This window comes from Columba livia, chromosome 14 (genome assembly GCF_036013475.1).
Source record: "Columba livia isolate bColLiv1 breed racing homer chromosome 14, bColLiv1.pat.W.v2, whole genome shotgun sequence".
Lineage (NCBI taxonomy): Eukaryota > Metazoa > Chordata > Aves > Columbiformes > Columbidae > Columba > Columba livia.
This window is the reverse complement of record NC_088615.1, coordinates 7,514,846-7,536,565: the sequence shown is the minus strand read 5'-3', so window position 1 is coordinate 7,536,565 and position 21,720 is coordinate 7,514,846. Positions and strand designations below refer to the sequence as shown.

The window sequence follows — 21,720 nt, the reverse complement described above, 5'->3', positions numbered from 1 at the left end:
CAAACATTACGGATAAGAACTGAACAGTTTTCATCATTGGAAAGGGAAAAAAACACAGTTCAATCGAAAGTAGGTTAAATTGTTTGCCTTCATCCCACCTGCACCTGTGACTTATCTAAAGTCATGAAAGCTGCTCGTTTTTACTGAGCCCTCAGTAAAACACTCCCTATAACCCCCACACTGGACACCCTACTGGCCAACCCTGCCCATGCCTTCCCAAGGGCTTGATCTGCAGGTCGCCCACCACAGTTAAACCCTACAGGTCCACCTTATGACAGCAGGCTACAGAAGAGCTTCTTCCAAGGCAGCTGTTGTTTATTGAGAGTTCCACCGTACCTAAACCTAAAATCAGCAAAGAGATAATACTGAACATTGGCCAAGGCGCCCACCACCACGATGCACAGCACATGGTCCCCCCTCCAAACCGCCCCATGATGCTGGACATCGGCCACCCGGGTGACTGGTTGTGCTATTTGAGGCTGCCCTTCTCTCCTCCTGCTCCAGCAGATTATTTCAAACCTCATTTATAATTGGAAAGAGGCAGCATCTGGTTTCGCAGACCACGAGGTCAAAACTTTACTAATAACCACAGCACAGCAAAACACCATTAGTGGGTAAACAAACCCTGCACTGGTCACAGAAAAGCAGCTCTAGAGCTGATTTGACCTGGTTTATTTTCATTCGACTAATTGTTTTGTCCTCCCAACACAGAGCAGGAAGACAAACAGGCTCTGCTATGCTTTACAGGTGTTTTAATATCATTTTATTCTCCATCAGATGCAATGCAGACAACTTGCCACCCTTCCCCAGAATGCAATGATGTGAGGAGCTTAGGATCACTGGGAATTGTCTCCATGTGCAAACAGGGGATAGCTAATGTTACAGAGGACTGGCAAACACAAAGCCTGTCTTTGAAAAATAAGGGGATGGGGATAGGGATAAAGAGGATCCAGGAAATTACAGAATAATCAGTTTAATTTCAGTTGAAGTACTTAGAAGACAAAGAGGACTAGAGCAAGAGCTAACCTCTGTTTATCAAGAACAAATCACATCAAACCTATCAGATTTCTTTCTTCGACAGGGTACCAGGGCTTGGAGGAAGGGGAGCAGAAACAAAGAGTTCAGAGATCTCTGACAGTGTCTCACAGGAGATGCCCATAATGCAGGTAGGGATGCAGGGGCTGGACTGAGCCACCTTCAGGTGGGTACAGCACTGCTGGGAGGACCACCCCTGACCTGGTCATTGCTCTTTGAGCACAGACTGCAGGGACCTCACAGAAGCGGGTTCCAAGAGAACCCATCCCAGATCTGACACCACTCAGTGTTTTCATCTGCGACTCAGATGATGGCAAACACCCTGATTGCCTTTGAAGGCTACACCAAGCTGAGATGGACTGCAAGCCTGTGCGAGGACAAGATCAGAATTCAAAACAAGCCTGACACTTTAGATTAAGCAGTCTGGAAAAAAAAAAAGGACACGGTTCAACAAGGCAAGCGTGAGGTAATGCAGTTTGGTAAGAATAATTAACCAGACAAATACAAGATGTGGAATGGAAAGCAGGAAAAGTTCTGGAGAGGAGTGGCTAAAGGGTCAATGAGAAAAAGTAACAACAACAACAACAACAACAAAAAACCCAAACCAAACCAACCAAACAACACAACCCCCCCCAAACAAACAAAAACCCCAACAACAACAAAACTGTGGTAAAAATAGAAAGCAAACACACTGGGATGTATAAACGGGATCATTATATGTAAAAGACCTGAAGTAATCCCTTATTCTTCAGTGCAAAAATAAGGCAGCAGCTTCAGTCCTGTATCACAGGTTAAGCATCAGTCCATGAAGGATGATGGTCCAGAAGAGAGTAACAATTGCAGAGCAAGAATACGTGACCTAAAAAGAATGATCAAAGGAACCAGCATGGTTCAATCGATACTGGCAAGGACTAAGGGGAGATATGGTAGTAACTTCCAAATATCTAACAGGCTCCTGCAAAGAAGCAAGGAAGGAACTTTTCTGCCTGCGCCAAATAAATGGAAAAAGAAAAGCAATCATGAAACCAAGCAGAAGGAAAAGACATTTTTGTTCAGATCATAAGAAAAATCTAACGGCAAGGCTGTTAAATGTCAAATAGATTGTGCAGGGAGCTCAGGCATCTCTGTCATTGGAGGTTTTTAAGAATGAATACAACAAACATCTGTCAGGAAGAGGTTGGTTATCACCGATCCTGCATAGGGGCAGGAGATGGACTGAATGACCTCTCAAGGTCTTCTCCAGCTCTGCACTGAATAACAGCCTGATACGTAAATGACCATAATAGCCGGAAACCTGCTGTGCTGACACAGCCCGAGTTACTTGTGACCTGGTGTAGCGACCGCTGTTTGCAAGTGACAATCTGTTGCTGCCAGAGGAAAACAAGCATCTCAGGAAGGGTCCTACCAAGAAGGACAGGGACAGTGGTACCCAAGGTTATTATTTTGGCACTTGAAGGAGCAATGTGGAAAAGCTACTAGTTAAAAATGAGACAAAGGACGACACAGTCCAGATGGTACAAACTACCTAGAGGGGTTTGCCACCCAGGAGTGCTTGACGGCTCAGAGCCCGTGCAGCACTACGTGCTGCTTTCACTTCATTTTACAGGAGGCAGCTGCGAGCAAAGCAACCACCCAGCAGTAACCACAAGAAAGCAGCTCCCCGAGCGCCCCTCTGCCCCTGCACCACTTATCACAGCCTGGCATTTCTGGCTGAAAGTGCACACAGCAACACTTGGTTGTGCAAATATTTTGTCCAGTTAAAAATCCAATGAGCAGAAGATAACTGACCCGCCAGTGATACCCCTGTGTTACAAATGCCTGTTATCCCAACCTCTGTGGGAGGCAGCTCTGCTGAGATTTAAACCATGTGAGCGGTATGACTGGAAAGCCCTTCAGCAGATGAATGAGGCAGAAGAGCCCAGGCAGCTGCCTTCCAGGCACCTGCAGCTGACAGGAGATGACACATCCCAGGTGCTCTCACCCCGCTGCCAGGGAAGGGGTGGCTGGGCTGGACAGGCACCTACACGGGCTCATGCCATCCTGCCCATCGGAGCCAATAAACCTTCCTCCGGTGCTGGCCCACCCGACACCAGCCTTGCACCACACACAGGTTGCACCTTGTGACCGTGCGTGGTGTGCCGAGGGATTGCAAAACCATCAATCAGGTCACGTCTTACACTCAGCAAAAGCTGCTTCTCACCTGTAGCAGGGAGAGATGCTTGCATAGCAAGTGGGAAGAAAGGGCTGGACGGCTGGACCACCCGCCTTTAACGATTTATAAAATTGCAAGAACTGGAAGAGCTGAGCGACTAGCACAAGTGCGAGAGGTAGCGCACCCATACATGAGACAGATACACAATTCAGAAGCAACTAGCAGAATTGTCCTTCAGGCCAGAATAAATCCTACACGCTGCTTTACTGAACAACAGGATGGGGAAAAGCAACTATTATGTTGTCAGGAAAAGCCAGCAGCGAGCAACTCTGCGGTATCTCTGTGGGATTCCCCTGCAGCACTGGTGGGATGGGGCCCTGCACCCCTGCTTTGGTACAAAACCAGCACCGATATTTGAGTGCTGAAGCCAGCAGCCCTCACACCCGTCCTACACGCTCTTAAGTTACAGGTCTCAGCATCGAGCCACAAGAGCCGCGCATGGTGCAGGGAGGGCAGGGCTGCTGCTATTTCCCCTCACCTCTAGTTTGCCCTGAGACCCTCCAGCCCAGCGGTTCCCCCGATTGCTGGCATCACCACCTCCGCACGAGGATTTAACCTGCGTGGTTCCCATCGCCCACGAAGATTTTCACCATAAACTTGGGGGTGCAAAGAAGTGCATCCCCAAAGCGAAGCCCAACGCAATCCGGCCAAGACACCAACGCGCCCACCAGTCCACAGCCCCCCCATCCTCCGTGGGCGCCCAAGGCCACAGCGTGCCCCGGAGACGTGCAGGGACCCCCGGTCCCTCCTGCCTTGCTGGGCATGGGCACGCCCGCACCGGGCGTTCCACGGGTCACGGTCCCACGGAGGCTGGGGCCGGCCTGGGGCGCACAGGATCCCGCCAGGTCCCGATCGTAGAGGATGCCCCGGGTTCCGCAGGATTCCCCCAGCTCCGGATCGCACCGGACGCCCGGGGTTCAGCCGGGCCCGGCTCCCGGAGTCTCCCCCATCTCGACCCCTGGCGGCAGCGCTGCGGCCGTGCCCCAGGCCCCCCCGGCGGAGGCGGCCGAGCCTCCTTACCTTTGTGCCCGCCGAAGGCGCCGTACCAGGAGAGAGAGAGCAGGGCGCACAGGCAGCCGAGCAGCAGCGTGAGCGCCGTGCCGCTGCGGAGCCTCATCGCCTCCTCGCCGGCGGGGGCGGCCGCATGTCCCGGGCGCGGCGCGGCCTCAGCGGCCCCGGGGGCCCCGGTGAGCGCGGAACGGGACGGAACGGGGCGCACCCCCCGCCCGCAGAGAGCGCCCGCGCCGGGCCGGGCCGCGCCGGGCGGGCGGGCGGGGCCAAAGGGGCGGGGCCAAAGGGGCGTTGCCGCGGGGGCGGGACCAAAGGGTGTTTCTGAGGGGGCGGGGCCAAGGGCGGGGCGGCAGCGGGCGGAGGGCGCCCCCGTGCGGGGCACCGCGGGGCCGCGGCGGGCCGGGGGAGTGAGAGAGTGCGTGCGTGCGTGCGCGCGTGTGTGTGAGTGTGTGTGTGTGAGTGTGTGCGTGTGTGTGTGCGCGCGCGCGCGTGTGTACGCGCATTCATGAGTTACATATATAAACGTAGATACGTATATACTTGGTTCGTCCATATATATGTATACACACCTACCTGTGCACATAAATACATCCATACAAAGATACATACACAGCTATGGGTGCCTGCAGGGTCTATGCATGTGTGTATGTCTGTGTGCGCATGCCTGGGTCTATATGTCTCTGTGCATGTGTCTGTCTGGGTCCATATGTCTCTGTGTGTATGTGTGTGCCTTGTTCCATACATCTGCGTGTGGGTGTGTGCACATGCATCTGTATATGTGCATGGGGCTGTGCACATCTCTGGGCATGGGGCTGTGCGCGTTGACCCTCACACGCAGGGTGTGCACGGCCCTGTGTGTTGGCATCTCTCTGCGATGGGATGTATGGAAATGACTCCCATCACCTGGGGTGTGCATGGGTGCCTATGGATGGAGGTGTGTGCTCAGCCCCTGTAGAATCATGAAATCATTTAGGTTGCAAAAGACATTTAAGATCATCAAGTCCAACCATTAACCCAACACTGACAAGTCCATCACTAAACCACATCCACAAGAACCCCATCTACACATCCATTCAACCCCTCCAGGGATGGTGACTCCACCGCTTCCCTTGGCAGCCTGTTCCAATGCCTGACAACCCTTTCAGTGAAGAAGTTGTTCCCATTATCCAATCTAAACCTCCCTTGGTGCAACTCGAGGCCATTTCCTCTCATCCTGTCGCTTTCTACTCAGGAGGAGAGACGGAATTCCCCCCCTGCTACAACCTCCTTTTAGGCAGTTGTATAGAGCGAAAAGGTCTCCCCTCAACTCCTGTTCTCCAGGCACAAGGCTGACCCCATGGCCCTGCATACAGGGGTGTGCACAGCTGGTGGGGGTGTGTGCACAGCTGGTGGGGGTGTGCAGCACAAGGTTGGGGTGCAGCAGCCCCCATAACCACACAGTGCGTATTTGCTGCCATTTCTGCAGTAGCAGAAATGGTTAAGGGAATGGTTAAGGAAACAGTATTTAATGTCTACTGAGAGAAAATCAATGCCAGATGAATATCGCAAATGGAAGCTGCCATCTGGAAGGACATCATCACTTCTCCAAAGGACCTGGCATTCAGGGGTTACAGCCTCAAGCAGCTTGGCCGGATGAAGGACAGAAGAAATCAGATTTTAAAATTATTTTGCTCATGTTTTTTCCTGTTAATGGCTCCAGATTTATTTCATTATAGACCACAAGGAGCTGTACAGCGAGGCTGGGTTTGAAAGGCTGAATTTATGTGCCTCTGTTGCCTGAACTTACTTCTGCAGTTGTTTGTGAGGTCAAACAGGAGGTGGCAACTCATGTGCTCCATACACGGGTACATAATTTCTCCAGCTAGTCATCATCATCCATTCCCCTGACCTCTTTCAGTAAGTAAATATTTCTCAGACGTGTAAATATTGTAGCACTGGCTTCCAGAGATCAAAGTCTGTTGTCTGAAATGTTTGGGTCAATTAGAGAGTGCCTGTGCCAGAGGCAGGAGTAGCGATGCAGGCACTTGGTGATGCTTGGCCACAGCCTTAGGGCTGGACCGGGCATCATGCAGGGATGTGCTGGGCTCTGTGGGGACATCTCCTCCAGGCAGGGCTCCAGCAGACACAGGAATCCTCCTGAAACAGGGAAAACCAGCAAAGGGCTCCTCAGGCTTTTGCTCCTTTTCCTTCTGGAGAGGTGAGCAGTGAAGGGGTGCTCTGGGTGATACATGTGCCTTGCTGAAAGACACATGTACATGGAAAAGCAAGGATTGCCCATTTCTGCAGGAGGTGCTCTTGACCGTACTCTTCTCTAGTTAATAAATTGATCCACATTTTTCGAATCTTGAAAAGGCCTCTCCCAGTGTTGAGAACGTCTGGGAAGGAAATCGGCAGAGGGAGCCCTTTGGATGGCACCGAAAGTTTCTGTGTCCCCTGTGTGAAGCCAGTGAGGAGATGTGGGGCCCCAGCACAGACTGTTGCTCACACTGACTAGGTAAATGCGTTGAACGTTACTCTTGGGAATATTGAAATGCGTTGCATCCCTGACTGTGGAAATGCATTGAACGTCACTCTTGGGAATACTGAAAACAAAACAAGGGAGGCTGGATCTGTGCTTCCTCACCTGGATTTTGCAAGGCACTGCCCAAGAGACCATCTCCTGCAGATCGTGAGCCAGCAGCACGGCCCATGTCTCAGAGCAGTCGAGCCCTGGGGGGTGTGATTGGCTCCGCAAAGAGCAGCCACGTCCCCAGGCTCAGACCCCCACCCAGCACACCCACCTGCACCTGCTCCTGGGCTGCAGGGAAAGCCTCAACCACACCACCAACAGCATTTCCACCATTAGAGCAGAGCAAACAAGCCCCAGAAGCTCTGTCCCACCCAGCATGCTTGCTTTCTCACTTTAAACCTACATGTTAAACCCAGGAGCCAGCCAACGGTTCACAGAAATTAATGGCAAAAACCTTCCAGAGACAGCAGCCAAGACCCGCCTGTGGGAAAAGCGTGTGAAATCCTACTGTCACTAAAGCGTTTACAGCAATAACGTGACATGTTTTAGTGCATCAGATGTTGGGTGTTTATTTTTGGATGTGCAAAACACTCCTACCGCTTGGGATACGCGGTGCATCTGCAGCAGAAAAGAACAGAATCACATTAATAATTTCTCCAAGACTATTAATTAGGCTCTTTCCCAAAGATAAAGCTTAATCTAATTTCTGCTGTTATGCTTTGTCTTAATAAAATTCTGAATAAATGAATGAGCTTTATGCTGTCCCCACATGACAAAAATGTTGGGCTCCCTTGGAAAAAGGAAGGGATGAAGCAAAATGACCAGTATTCACAGTTTTTATATCAGACCTGCAAAGTTCCCTTTTATTCTTGAAGTCACTCCCTCTTATCCCAGTTTTGGATTTTATTCTTTTTTTAAGAAGCAAGTTTTGAGCCTTGGTCCTTTTGCAGAGCAAAGTTCAAAATATGAGCTGCAGGGACTCAAAACACCAGCAGCAAATAAACAAAGAGAAGGCGGTTTCTAAGGGGATCTCATGATCTTTGAACAGCTGATGTTGGCAAGCCTGAGCACGCTGCAGAAATTAGGACCTTCCTCCCAAAGCACTCTGATAGTAATCCACAGGTCCTGAAGCTATTACAAAATTTAGAAAGGTAAAACATTTATTAGGTCTAGATACAAAATGTAATCCAGATTTATAGCTGATGTTATCAGGCTTCCTAAGGAGCTTGGCTCTGGAGTTTGGCCCATTTGTGAGTAGGTCAGGCTCCATCCTTCCCAGGCTGCATTAAACAAAGAGCTCTTGCTATTTTCTCATAAACCAAAGTAACTTCATTTTCTGTGTGTTTCACAGGCTGATGTGTTCAGACAACACCAGGGCTTGTTTCACGGCAGTACAAATGTTTCCAAATTCTCCTTAGCATGAGAGATGAATATCACAACAGGGCGCTTTGCCTTCCATGTGTTGACACCGTGATGCGTTAATTCAGGGCAAAAGCTGCAAGTCAGGTCCTCAAAGTAACACTCACCCCAGGCAATTAGTGTAGGTTGCAAAAAGTTGCTTCTCACCTTTGGGAACACAAAATCTTTACATATTTGCGTGGTACCCATAGTGTGCTTGTACTTTTTGCCTGTTCTCCACCTGTTTTCTCTATCGGTTCTGCTGTCTTAACGAAAAACCTGTCCCAGAGTTTTCTGCCATTGAAAGTTTCACATTGCGCCAATGAGCAATGGTGCTGAGCCTGTGTAAACACCTGACGTGGCAGAGCCAACCTTCAGGAAAACTCAGCCTCCAAAATGAGACAGCAAAACACTCTCAGCTTTCGCTTCTGCCTGCGCTGTGGCGGAAGGAGGGTTTCTGCACTGGGGGCGGTGAACAGCGATTGTGATGGGCTGGAGGAGGAGGAAACCCATCACGGGACCGGGCTGAGTCACCAACATCTGACCTGATGTGTCCCGAGGATCCTGCACCTCTCCAGAAGCCTCTGGAAGGAGCATGTGGCACCATGACAGCGTGTGCACCGTGGCAGCCGGTCCAGCCCGGTGAGCACCTGCCCGCTGCCGCTCTGCGCTGCCCCACATCACCACACACTGCCAGGGCTGGGGGTGCTTCCCAAACCCTCCCTCCCACTGCCCGCCGGGAGTGCGGGGGCAGCCATGGGGCCTCAGGATGGAGTGATGGCTTGGGAAATATTCCCTCTGGAAAATCATCCTCAGCCTCTGTTGTGGTTTGCGAGCCAGGAAAAGGCTGGGAACACTCCCTACCCCCACCCTCATCCCACCAGGACTTTACTGCAAACATTAAAAGCTTGGACATAAGGAGAATTTCTGGTGATCGTGTCCTCAAAGCAAGAATCTCACCAACTATTTTTAAACATTTCCCAGCAGAAAGTGGGTGTAGAGAGAAAGCAGAGCACTGCAGGGACACTAACTGCTCCTTTTTGAGCCTTTCCTCTGTAACCCTGAAATTTTAAACTTGAGCAGCTTTGTTTCCCATCCCCTCTGCTGTTCCTTTGCTATACCCCTGTGTGAAGCAGGCTGCTCAGAAGCTAAGACTGACAAAACACTTTTTGGGCAGGGTTGCTGTGATACTACGCGATTCCTAAAGAACCATAAGAAAACATCCACACAACCAGGGCTTCACACCAGGAATGTCAAAACCCAGATCCTCCAGCAAACAGAAGGAAAAACGTAATTACATATATATACACACAAAATACGTGGGAATGCAGCACAGCTGCTCACATGGCCTCTCCAGGGGGCTGAGAGGCACGTCCCAGGGCTGGGGGCAATAGGAAACACTGAGGTTTGAGCTGGAGAAGGGCTCACTGGGAGGAAATCACTGACCTCGAGGAGGAGGAGGAGGGGGAGACGATTCACTGAGTCACCCCCATCTCGTGATCGGTGAGCTAAGCTCACAGCAGGCTGGTGAAAGCCTTGTTTTCCTTATGTTTTGTAAAAGTGAATGATGTAATGACCAGAAAGCCGAGCGTGACTCAGCACTCCCCACCAGGAGAAGGGAAATTCCCTTTGGCTTTTGGCCCTTTCCATATTTGCCAACTGGATTAAAGTTCACATAGAGGAAGCCTTAGATTTCTGTTTTTAATTGGGTGAATCACCTGATAATTATAAATGCATCGATTAATGTGGACACATAACGGGCTGGAAAAGACCCAGAAACATGAGGACAACCCACTGTGCCTCCAACACCAGGGAGAGTGATGGAGAGGGGAATGGGGGATTGGTTCTGGCTGGGCTGGCAGCAGATCACTGCCTGAGCAACGAATGTGCAGAGGCTGGGTCCCAAATGACAAGTCTCTGGCTCTACAAATGAGACCAAAATTGGTCATCGGGGTCCTCAGAGATAGGACACGGGGTGGACGTGCTGGAGGCGACGCTTGGCAAGGCAGGTGTGACAATGGCAGAGTGTCCCATACTGCATGCCCTGCCATTCCTCTTCTGATTTCAGGAACAAAAACCATAATCCAATGATGTCAAGCCATCAACTTTCACTGACATTTACAGAAATAAGGATACACACAAGAAAGAGGTGAAAGGGAAGGTGAGCACAATATGTCTTTGCTGTGCATCCAAACCTTTCGATATCTCATAGTGTAAAACCTGGTGAATCATTCCCTGTATAGCGTCATCCATGCTTAAACCCGAATCTGCATATGTTTAAAGTTTAACTCATCACTTCATGGTGGAATATTTGCCGTGTCATACCTGGATGTTGAAATTCCTAGAAAACCTTTTAAGCTAGAATGGCAACCCTTTTCACTGTAAATACTATTTTCCAGAAAAGTGTAATGATTTTAAAATTGCCACACGTATGCCAAAGATTTATCTATACAGAAGGTCAAGTGTTCTAAAACGGATACTTTAGGTCAAAAAAAAATAAAATCTCCATGATGAAAATTAAAACTAATCTTTCTCTTGATTGCAGAAGATGATAAATCATGACACAGTTTCTCCTTAGGTTTTATAATCTAAACCAAGAAATATGTCACTAGGAGTCAGGGTGGTCAGGCCCTTCGGTGAGAGGAAATTAACACCAACAAGGAACCTAATAATCATTGATCCATCTTTATTTAATTACACTTGGATGGTGGAGATGGTATGTTCTGCCAGCTGGACTCTCCTGTGGCCAGATTAAGAGGCCTGTCAACTCTATCTGATCTGCAAGAAAATACTGCTGCCAGCCGACTTGGAAAGCCCCCAGAACATCCTCTTTAATGTCAGTTGTGTTTATAGTAGTATCTTTATTTTTAGACCCCTTTCCAAAACACTGGGTTCAGGGAAGAGCATGAGCTGAAGAGTTATTTATTCCTGCCACGCTGAGCATGCGAACCCTCCGACGGGTCCCCCCAGTGCGGCAGGAGCGGGGCAGGCACACGGCTCCCCACCTCCATGGGGCTGCCTCGGCTGGGCTTTGCTTGCCCCGATGCTGAAGGTGGAGAGGAATGGCTGGGACCTGCATTAGCACATGCCCTGGCTAAGAGTGGCGGCTACTGCAGGTAGCAATGGGGACTCGTTTGGGGTCGCCCCATGGGGCACAGCAGACCTGTGGTCATGTCTCCCCACCCACGGGTGTTGGAGGTGGTGCAGCTACCCAGAAAGCACTGACACCGCACTCGCTCCCCGCTGCTCAGGCACCACAGAAGCTTTTGTGCTCAGCACCGCAAACCGCTGTGTCCCCTGGCCCTGCCCTGACCGCAGCGAGGGGTGCAAACCCCCGCACAGGTACTGTTCACAGGGGGTGAGCAGGGCAGATAGCAAACGCAGCCACTGCCAGGCATTCACAGATCTTCTGGCGGCACGAAGCATGCCAGTGAACATTTACCGCATTGCGCTGGACAACATGAAGAGCGAGTCGTGCCCACGGTGTGGGGACGAAAGGGACCCGAACCCTCAGCCTCGTGGGCGGAGCCTAGTCCACAGGAGGCGGAGCCTAGAAGCCGAGGGCGGAGCATTCTTAACCCGGGGCTCGGGGGCGGGGCCTATACCTGGGGGCGGGGCGAGCGCGCAGCCGAGCGGGCCCCGCCCCGCGGCGCTATAAGGCTGCGGCGCACAGGCCGCCTCCTGCCCCGCCAGTGCCTGTGCCCGCTGTCCCTCCCTCTCGGCTCCCGACCGCAATTCCTGCTGCGCCACAGCCATGGCGGCGCTGACGGTGAAAGCCTACCTGCTGGGCAAGGAGGAGGCGGCCCGCGAGATCCGCCGCTTCTCCCTGCCGCCGCCCGCCCGCTACCAGGCCATCCACGACCGCGTCGCCGAGCTCTTCCAGGGGCTGCTGCGGGCCGGGCCGCCGCCCGCCTTCCGTATGCACTACAAAGGTGAGCGGGCCGGGGGGCTCCTCTGTGGGTCAGGCCCCGAAACAGGTGGCCCTGGGGTGGGAAGGGCGCGGGGCTGCCCAGCCCCCGGGCTGTCCCCGCCGTTCCCGGGTTCGCTGCCTCCTGTGACACCTCACCGGGCACTAATCCTGCACTTTTACCCTCCTCAGATGAAGACGGGGACCTGATTGCTTTTTCCACCGACGAGGAGCTAGAGATGGCGATGCCTTACGTGCAGGACGGCATCTTCCGTGTTTACGTCAAAGGTACCTGCATAGCTCTGAAGAGTGGGAGCGGGGCTCTGGCTAAGCACTGTGTGCTGGCTGGCAGGGCTCTGAGAACAGGCAAAACAAGCACCAGCCCTTCCCTTTGTCCTCAAGGGCCTGGTGTAACCTGCAGCCTTCAGAGGGGAGGTTAAATAAAGGGCAGGGTAGTTTGCCAGGATATAAATCCTCCCTGCTGAGGTGTGGGTTAAACAGATCATAAGTTTCCTCCTTGCCCCGTCATCTCAGCGGGCCCAATGTGAGCCACTGTTGTTGTGCTGGCTCCCTGGAAACGTTGCCCTGACACTGGCATCTTAATATTCACAACAGTGTGTTAGGAAGCTTTAATTCCAGCTTATTCAATGCATTGCTGCTGCTTAGTCCCTTCTGTTCACAGAAATACCTGCAAAGCTTAATCTGCAGCCCATCTAATGAGACTGTGCTGCTGACCCCATTGTCACCTGTTGTACCTCCTGGCATTTCTTCCCAACTCCCTCTTCAGAAACATTGTGTTCTTGCAGCACTTAGGAAGGTGGGATGAGAAGCCAAATGGGATAGTGCAACACTAATCTAAAATAAACATGCCAAGAGACTATTAAGGATAAGGTATGCTCTGTTTGAGGAGCAGGTATCTTTGCGAAACCCCTTTGCACTTGGTTTAAGTTCTCTTGCATGCCTCTAGCTTGTTTGGCAGCCAGTGTAAAAATAAACTGACCTAGTAAGTCAATACTGCTCTGACAAGGGCTGTTTGTGCTTCCTTCTCCTCTGCCTGATTTCCAGCCTTTAAATAGTAACCTCGTTATTGATGCAAAGTTTCCTTTCCTTAATAGAGAAAAAGGAGTGCAGGCGGGAACACCGTTCGCAGTGCAGCCAGGAGCCTCCCCGTGACATGGTGCACCCCAATGTCATCTGTGATGGCTGCGAAGGAGCGGTGGTGGGTACCAGGTTCAAGTGCACTGTCTGTCCAGACTATGACCTGTGCAGCACCTGCGAGGGTAAAGGTATCCACAAGGAGCACAACATGGTGATGTTTCAAAGTCCACTGCTAAATCCATTTGAGGTGAGCAAAATCTATGGAGGGGACCTAGTGAATGGGATATTACTCAAATTTAAGTCATAAGTTTCAGTTACTCAGAATCTGGCTGTGTGAACAGTCACGTGGACATTACCCTTTACAGTGGCTTCCCCGAGGACGCTGGCTCCGTAAAATGCGGCATGGTGTTCCACCCTTCCCGTGGATGCACTGCTGGGGATATCCTGGCCCTGCAGCTCCATGCCCAAACTCTGAACAAGCCCAGGCTGGTGGTGCAGCATCCAGTCCACCCGCTGCGGAAGGTAAGAGATGCCCTGGTGAAGGGGGTGGTGGAGTCATATTAGTTGAGGTTGTGCAGCACAGGGTGGAATCTGGGTGGAAAAGTAGACATAGAAACTAAATGAATTTGCTTGAAGTGTAATTAGCACCTTTCAGTGCAGGGAGGGCTTATTGTGAGGCATGCCTGGGCCTGTGCAGTAGATGAGGATGCAGAGAGGCTATCTGGAACCAAACAGAGCTGAGCTGTTGGGTCAAGCATGTCACTGCTCCAGATCTGCCTTTCAGCATGACTAATGAGCCTTAACATTGCTAATGCCACTGGTTTTCTGTTCCAGAGGTAGCTCAGAGTTTTTGTCACTGTACTGCCTTTGTTCTGCAGTGTATGTGAGTGACAGGGAACGAGCACCAAGATCTTGGGGATACACTGTAGATGCTCTTTCCCTCTGAGCTTCTATGTGTGCTAACAGAAGTTGTTTTTCTAGAAGCTTCTACTAACAGCCAGCCTCAGGACCCCAATGTCACCTTCTTAAAGAATGTTGGGGAGAGTGTTGCAGCTTTTCTGAGCCCCCTGGGTAAGTGACCTCATGGTTTGTTGTCCTAATCTCTGGGACTGGCTTAAAGGTCCTTTTAACAGGAGCAGCAGTCAGCTGTTGTGACTGATACCAGAACTACCTCACTCTATGAAGCTCTGAAGGCTTCATTTACTCCTGGTACTAGTAATGCCTGGGCTTAGAACAGCCACTTGGTACCTTTTCAGAGGCCACTTTCGGAAGGAAATGAGAGATGTCATTTAACGTGTCACCACTGGAACACTAATTTGAAGTCAGAGGTGACTCAGGATTTTGCCTGGCTTATGTGGACAGTTGTGCCCTGACCCTCTGAATGCATGGCATGTCTGTCTAGAGGAACATGGTGCTTAACTGTTCTTTGAAGAATGCTTTGCGTTTTAAATCCTACTTGTTATGTTGCAAACTGTAGGATTACAGAAACCTTACAGCATTTAGAATAGGCTTGATCTGTGCTCTTTTATGACTGTGCTTTAGAAAATTGTCTGTAATACTTTCTCCATCTCAAATGCATTTCTAGGTATTGAAGTTGATATTGATGTAGAACATGGAGGACAGAGAAGCAAAGTGACTCCTGTTTCTCCCAATCAAGAGAAGAACAGTGCTGAGGCGAGCAGCAGTACTCTTAACCAAAATGTTCAGACCAGACCAGACTGGAATAACACAGATTCTGCTCCAGAAGTAAATACTGTTGCAGAGCAGATACAAGACATGGTAATCGATCCTGTGCCCACACAAATGGAAGATGGCAGCTTCCAGTCCCAGGTACAGGAACTATGATGCTAATTTAATAAGCTTGCTGTGGCTTTACGAGGAAGGTAGATAATCATTTAGCATGCATTGTGGGATGGAATATTAAGATGTCAGTGGATTAAGTGATATACAGCATCTTGGCTTCACAGGTTTGCTGCAAAGGTGGTAGGACTTCTTGTGGATGTAACTCTTCACGTGAAAGTCAAATAGTAGGAGCATGCATCCTACCTGGAAAGCACTGCAGCACCTGGACCCTTGTTCTTTCCGTTTCAGGAACACAGTGAGTCCAGCAGTTCTTCAGGGGGTGATGAGGACTGGACCCACTTATCTTCTAAAGAAGTGGATCCTTCCACAGGTGAACTACAGTCTCTGCAAATGCCAGAGACAGAGGGTCCGAGCTCCCTGGATGTCTCTCAGGATCCTCCCCAAGCAGGACCTACAGGACTGCGAGAAGCTGCACTCTACCCACATCTCCCACCAGGTAGGAGAATGTGTGCAGGTTTCATAACTGAGAGTGATTTCACTTGGGAACTACCAACCTGCACAACACGAGCAGACCTGCTTTTAGAGATGGTGGAAACCAAGGTCACACAAATTACAGCTGAACTTGTCCCCAACTTTAACAGGTATGGCAGCTCTTGCACCCTGTTAGAGACAGTCAGGTGCATCTTCTCTTGAGCATGGGCAGCTAAGTCTGAACAAGACTTCTGACCTTAGACTAATATCCCATTCAAGCAACATGAAAAAAGGTAGTATCCTAAATCATGTCCTTGCCGTGTATTCTTGAAGAGAGCCCTTTAATGCAGGATGCAGACTAGGACATCCTGTGACTTTAGGACTGCATTTTTCTGGTGGGAGCCAGTAACAATACATACACCAGGCCACTTAACTGAGAGCAACAGCGGCTCAGTCTGGCTCAGCACTTAACTGGTTATGTATCTTGGTCTCCCAGGAGTGCAGATGTTTGAGATAAAAGGAGATCATGTCTTCTAGCAGTTAACCTGCTATGCTAGATTTACTAGGATTAGTGCCAGCCAACCTACTGTGTGGTATTGAAGCCTTGGCTGGTTTGCCTCTTAAAACTTTAAACCATTCTTCTGTCAACAGAAGCAGACCCTCGCCTCATTGAATCTCTGTCCCAGATGCTCTCCATGGGTTTCTCTGATGAGGGTGGATGGCTCACTCGACTCCTGCAGACAAAGAATGGTGACATCGGGGCAGCACTAGATGCCATCCAGTATTCCAAGCAGCCACCTCACTTGTAATCTGTGTAACAAAAAGCACTTTCCTTCTAACTGAAAGCAAACAATGCAGTACAACTTACTCAGCAGTTCATCTTTCTTCCTGCTAAGAGTTTTATCTCCTGTTACAAAGTGCTTGTAGAACGGAAGACAAATAAATACTACTTCCTGTGATGAGTCTGAGTGTTTTAAGTATCTCAGCTGTATTATTTAAAAGATGGAAAGGACTTTGCTATGAACATGGTTTCACCAAGCCGCTCCCTCTGTGAGAGGCAGTACAGGCCTTTTTGCACACACCTTAGGGTACCATTAAGGCTATACTTCTGGTGAGAAATCAGATTCTTTGCTGGGTCAGGTGAAGCCCGCTCTGCAGCTCTGGAAGAACGGGTTGCTATAGGAGATGTAAACAAAGAGGTGGCACAGTGGAAAAGAACTGTAGTTTGTAATGGGAAATTAACCACAGAATTCACTTATACTAGCCAGGAATCCTTGGAGCTTTTTCTTTCTGAGCTGACCTGCTTCTGGCTGATGAAGTTGGTAGACAACAGTGTAAACCTAGTACTTGCCCACTGCAATGATCCTTTCCACCCTTGTACCCGTTCCCCAGACACAGCCATAGAGCAAGTAAACATTTAATAGTGCAATTCTGTAAAGCTCACAGTAAAACCATCTTCAGGTCAAACCTGTGTCAGTATTCAACATAAAAAATACACTATAGAGGAAAAACAAGAAAGTAATGGTAAAGATGCCTGAACTTCTCAGAGATCATCATCAAACTCCTCACCTGTGCAGAAGAGGGGTTCACAGGAAACACTACTGGGCTTTGGGTTACAGAGGGTGCTTGTCCTTCTGGGGCTGTCCAAGCAGCACCTTCCTGCCGTGGTCTCCAAGACACCAGCTCCTGCCCTTACCAGTTGTCTCTGAGGTTCTTTGAACACATTCTTCTCAACTGAGTGACTGATGCTGGGCACCACGGGGCCAGGCAGTTCTGAGATGAGCTGCTCAGTGCTAGCAACACACTTTTTAAATTCAAAACCTGTACCTTGAGGTAGAGTTCTTCCAACCTTTTCTGAGCATCTACTGGTCATACCAGCATCTGCTGCAGTGGTGCTGTGTAGCCCCAACCTCCCACTGCCCTCCTGTGGTGACAAGGTGACCCTGGCAGCATCTTCACTATAGTTGTCAGAACATGAGAGAAATTTTTCCCACTTGGAGGGTTTGGTACAAACAATTGGGGTTTGTGTATTCTCCTCAGGCACTACAGACTCACTGACAGCAGGAACCACACTGACTTCAGAAACGTCTCCATCATCTTGAGCATGCACAGCTACTGAACATTTCTTGCGCTGTAAGAAGAAAGAGAGTTTGGTTATAAATCCAGCACCCGCAGCCAAGCTGCATAGAAGCAGGCAAAAAAAGAGCATTGAGGTGCTTCACATGCACCCAAATTCTCAGCAGCCCCCTGAGGCAGAGCTGAGGCCGATGCACTGGGTGGCACTGTGACCTCTGGGCTGTGGAGACTCAGCCCAACTTCACTGGCACCCCAGGTAACCCCATAATAACCACACACTACACAGGTGCCACTGCGCCATAAAGCAAAGCAGCGTAGTTTGCACCTGTGCTGGTAGAGAATCCAGCTCAACCACTCTGCTTACACCACCTGACAAAAACCTTTCAGACAGAAACTCCTGACGCAGTTTTTTCTTTTCCTCAGTCATTCAAACAGAAGAGCAGAGGAAGACTCATAAGACATCAAAATTATGATGACAAGAAAGAGGTCAGGAGAAGACTGTTTTGTTTTACTGGTAGGAAGCATCTTCAGCAACTAAAATACCTCAGAAGTTTTAACCTTTTTGGCTCGGTAGGCAAGCTGGAAATCTCCATTTTCCTCTGCATACTCCTGAGCATCGCTGGAGCGGAAGCTCTTCTGCTGTTTTCTAGCCAACAAAACCATTCACAAAGAGGACAGGTTAGCTCCACAGTGATTTTTTTTTCCACAAATCACCACAAACATTTATAAAAGGCATGGCTCTAGCAATTTGAGAAGTTTTACCCCCAAATACCAGACCCCTGCTCAGGTCAGGTTGTACATTGCAAGCTGTACTTTGTTCAGCTATCAGAGGTGAGCTACCTCCCCCACCTCCAAACCAAATGTCACCACTCAGGGGCAGGAATTACAAAAGAAAAAATATTCGTTCTGTACCTTTGGTCTTGCACAGTGTTGTTCCTCTGGGAACAGAACAGTTGTCTTTCTGCCTCCTCCTGCCCATCTTCCTGACCTTCACTGTCCTTGTCCAGGTATTTACTCCAGCGACTGACTTCTGCTGTTCCCTCCTACAATATCAGAGAATCACTGAAACCAGCAAAATACAGGCTTCTCATTTTTGGCATTGTCATGTATGTGCTGAATGCTTCAAACCACAAGTCAGTTTAGCACATGTTCCTGTATTGTGTTCCCAGGTTCAGCATGCCCATGGGGCAGAGTTTCTGTGTACATCTCATTCTCTTTGCTGGCACCTCTCTGATCACAGACACTATTTCAGCTCTCTGAGCCCATATAAAGCGATCACCAATTTCACTTTGATTCACCTCAGCCAGTATGGGTTGGTATTTACATCAGCTTTATAGGTATCTTACCTGCTGGACCAAACTGTCTTCATGTTGGGCTGCTATGTTTTTTCTGGCATTTACAGATTCTTCTACGCACCTAAAATAGATGTTTAAGCTAGAAGACACTTCTGTCAATTTATCATTTTCAAAACACCTAGTCATAGCACAGGGGATTGGGTAGAAAGTGTGGACAGGAACACCGGATAGGTGGCATGTCAGAGAAAACAAACGATTTAGAGAAAAGCAGATATCAAATGAAGGATTTGCAAGATATGTTGTCCAAATAGCTGAAAATGTCTAGTTAGGGGGTAGCCCTCATTCTCTCCATACAAATAGAGCAGCATGTTTGATACAAAGCCGCTAATCATGAAATGATAAATTCTAATTGAACATAACTAGGGATATAACAGCGTGTCTTTTGGGACAAGAGCTTAAACCCACTAATTCTATCCCAAGCAACCAAAGAAAAAGGGAAGTTATGTCACAATGTTTTGAATTGCACAATGTTTTGAGAATAGAAATAGGAACCCATTTTGATAAAGTGAACAAACAATGCGTTTTCTTCCCGAAGTTTAACCCTGAAGCACTGCACATAAACAGCGAAGTTATCTAACTAGTTTTGACTGATTTCTGAAAATAACCTTGAGTGAAAAGGAAGCTGGACCAGTTCAAGACCAGTTCAGGATTTGGCAATTTGTAAACAGATTTAAGGATGAAATAAACAGGAAAGTGCTACTTAGATTTTCCAGCCCAGCAGGAATTACACTCAAATGCTTGAACTAAATGAGTCACCATCTCCACAGTCATCTCATCAAACAGTAAATCAGAAAGACCAATTAAAACAAAACAAATCCATACCCTGTTGCATACATTTTAGTGGGTAAAAACTTGACCACTACACATTATTTATCAGCTAAAGCTATCTGAAAAAAAATATTGTCAAAAGAAACACACCAGGACACTAAACCAAACAAATAGCTTAGTCCTATGAGGTGGTGACAACATGACAGAAAACCCTGCTGTGAGCTCAAATTACTCTGTTTTCTTGAAAATAAAACCTACCCTGAAAATAAGCCCTAGCGTGACTTTTCAGGATTTTTGAGGATGCTTGAAATACCAGCCCTACTCCAAAAATAAGCCCTAGTTACTGTTCACAAAAAAGTCAATTTAAATAGCGTCCAGGCAGCTACACATGTAAAAAAGTAAGCATCTTTTGGAGCAAAAATGAATAAAAGACTCTGTCTTATTTTCAGGGCAACAGGGTATATAACAGGCAGCCAGTGTGTGAAGACATGCAAATAAAGATTAAACACGCTACCGATGTGTCTGACCAATCGCTTCCTCTGCCTTGCCCTGCAGCAAGTTTAATTTCTGGACGTGGTGTCTACAGTCCGGGCCAGACCCTTGGCCATAAATCTGAAAAAAAAAATAAAATAAAATAAAAACAAGGCTTAAGGAGCAGCCAGAAGGAAACAGCACAAAGCAAGGCTTCACCCCAGGTAGAATTTTAGTGAGCACATAGGGCTGAGTGCGTGATGTCCTGTGTGGGGCTAAATGTCACGCTGAGCTCCCCACTGCCACCCCACGCAGGGCTGTGTACCACGGGGCTCTGTACCACTCCACAGGGCTGTGTACCATCCTATAGGGCTGTGTACCACTCCACAGGGCTGTGTACCACCCTATAGGGCTCTGTACCACTCCACAGGGCTGCGTACCACCCTACAGGGCTGTGTACCACTCCACAGGGCTGCGTACCATCCTATAGGGCTGTGTACCACTCCACAGGGCTGCGTACCACCCTATAGGGCTGTGTACCACTCCACAGGGCTCTGTACCACTCCACAGGGCTGTGTACCATCCTACAGGGCTGTGTACCACCCTATAGGGCTCTGTACCACTCCACAGGGCTGTGTACCATCCTATAGGGCTGTGTACCACCCTATAGGGCTGTGTACCACTCCACAGGGCTCTGTACCACTCCACAGGGCTGTGTACCATCCTATAGGGCTGTGTACCACCCTATAGGGCTGTGTACCACTCCACAGGGCTCTGTACCATCCTACAGGGCTCTGTACCACTCCACAGGGCTGTGTACCATCCTATAGGGCTCTGTACCACTCCACAGGGCTCTGTACCATCCTATAGGGCTCTGTACCACCCCCGGGGCTCCCCACTGCCAACCCCCGAGCCTCACCCCACCCCGGCCCCTCACCTTCTGCACCGCTTGCCGCTGGCCGCACACGCTGCAGCTCCACTTCCCGCTCCGCTTGGCCTAGGAGAGCACAGGGGGGTGAGTCTCGGCCCGGTCCCGGTCCCGGTCCCGGTCCCGGTCCCGGTCCCGGTCCCCCGGCCCGGCCCGGCCCGCACCCACCTGCTGCACCTGGAAGCGGCGGCAGGAGCAGCAGCGCAGCACCCAGAACCGCTGCGCCATCCCGCCGCCGCCATGGCAACGCGCGCCTTCCGGCCACGTGACCGCCCCGCCATTCTCCCGCCCCGCCCCCCGAGTCCCGCGCTGGCGGCGGCCGTGACAGAGCGGTGGGGTCGGGCCGCTCTGCGGCTTCTCATGAGTTATTAAAAATAATCAATTAACTGGCCTGATCTGTCTTCAAACGGGAAGACTCAACGCGGCACCTCGCAGTCGATGGACCAGGAGCTGTGTTTAGCAGAAGTGACCTGCTCGCACGGGGAAAAACATCGCAGGTTTGCACCGACCTGAAGCTGCCTGAGCCTGTGTTATGGGGAAAGTAAATACACGGAGTAATAGTTGAATAAAGGAAAATCAAGATTAAAAAAAAGAGAAGAGGAGAGAAAAGGGAGGAAAAGGGAGAGAGGAAGGAAGGAGAAAATATTTAAAAGAGAGAAAAAATATAAAAAAAATGAA

General features: G+C 49.7%; 3 protein-coding genes across 10 annotated transcripts in view; 1 reads left to right on the top strand and 2 right to left on the bottom strand.

Moving 5' to 3' along the window:
- MGAT4B (alpha-1,3-mannosyl-glycoprotein 4-beta-N-acetylglucosaminyltransferase B) overlaps positions 1–4,513 on the bottom strand; it is a 51,207-nt gene extending 46,694 nt beyond the window's left edge. For both annotated transcript variants that reach the window (XM_065029817.1, XM_065029818.1), the window contains exon 1: positions 4,268–4,513. In XM_065029817.1, the coding sequence (XP_064885889.1) occupies positions 4,268–4,364 (97 nt within the window). In that variant the 5' untranslated portion in view covers positions 4,365–4,513. The remainder of the gene's footprint in view (positions 1–4,267) is intronic.
- Positions 4,514–11,730: 7,217 nt separating this feature from the next.
- SQSTM1 (sequestosome 1) lies at positions 11,731–16,403 on the top strand. 6 transcript variants are annotated; one of them, XM_005503404.3, is made up of 8 exons: positions 11,731–12,097; positions 12,265–12,360; positions 13,188–13,417; positions 13,536–13,692; positions 14,152–14,241; positions 14,756–15,000; positions 15,262–15,469; positions 16,096–16,403. In XM_005503404.3, exons 1-8 carry the CDS (start codon positions 11,920–11,922, stop codon positions 16,251–16,253), a joined length of 1,362 nt encoding a protein of 453 aa, XP_005503461.2. In that variant the 5' UTR covers positions 11,731–11,919; the 3' UTR covers positions 16,254–16,403. The 6 variants fall into 6 exon arrangements, with proteins under 6 accessions (XP_005503461.2, XP_064885871.1, XP_064885870.1 ...); XM_065029799.1 differs by having other exon boundaries at positions 11,836–12,097; positions 13,512–13,692; positions 14,155–14,241; XM_065029798.1 differs by having other exon boundaries at positions 11,836–12,097; positions 13,512–13,692.
- A 442-nt stretch (positions 16,404–16,845) lies between these two features.
- On the bottom strand, positions 16,846–21,349 carry MRNIP (MRN complex interacting protein). 2 transcript variants are annotated; one of them, XM_065029804.1, is made up of 7 exons: positions 21,211–21,349; positions 21,052–21,111; positions 20,158–20,255; positions 18,867–18,936; positions 18,433–18,563; positions 18,064–18,166; positions 16,846–17,575 (listed from the first exon to the last, which is right to left on the bottom strand). In XM_065029804.1, the coding sequence occupies exons 1-7, from the start codon at positions 21,268–21,270 to the stop codon at positions 16,988–16,990; spliced, it is 1,110 nt and encodes a 369-aa protein (XP_064885876.1). In that variant the 5' UTR covers positions 21,271–21,349; the 3' UTR covers positions 16,846–16,987. The 2 variants fall into 2 exon arrangements, with proteins under 2 accessions (XP_064885876.1, XP_064885877.1); XM_065029805.1 differs by having other exon boundaries at positions 18,079–18,166.
- Between the last annotated feature and the right edge of the window lie 371 nt (positions 21,350–21,720).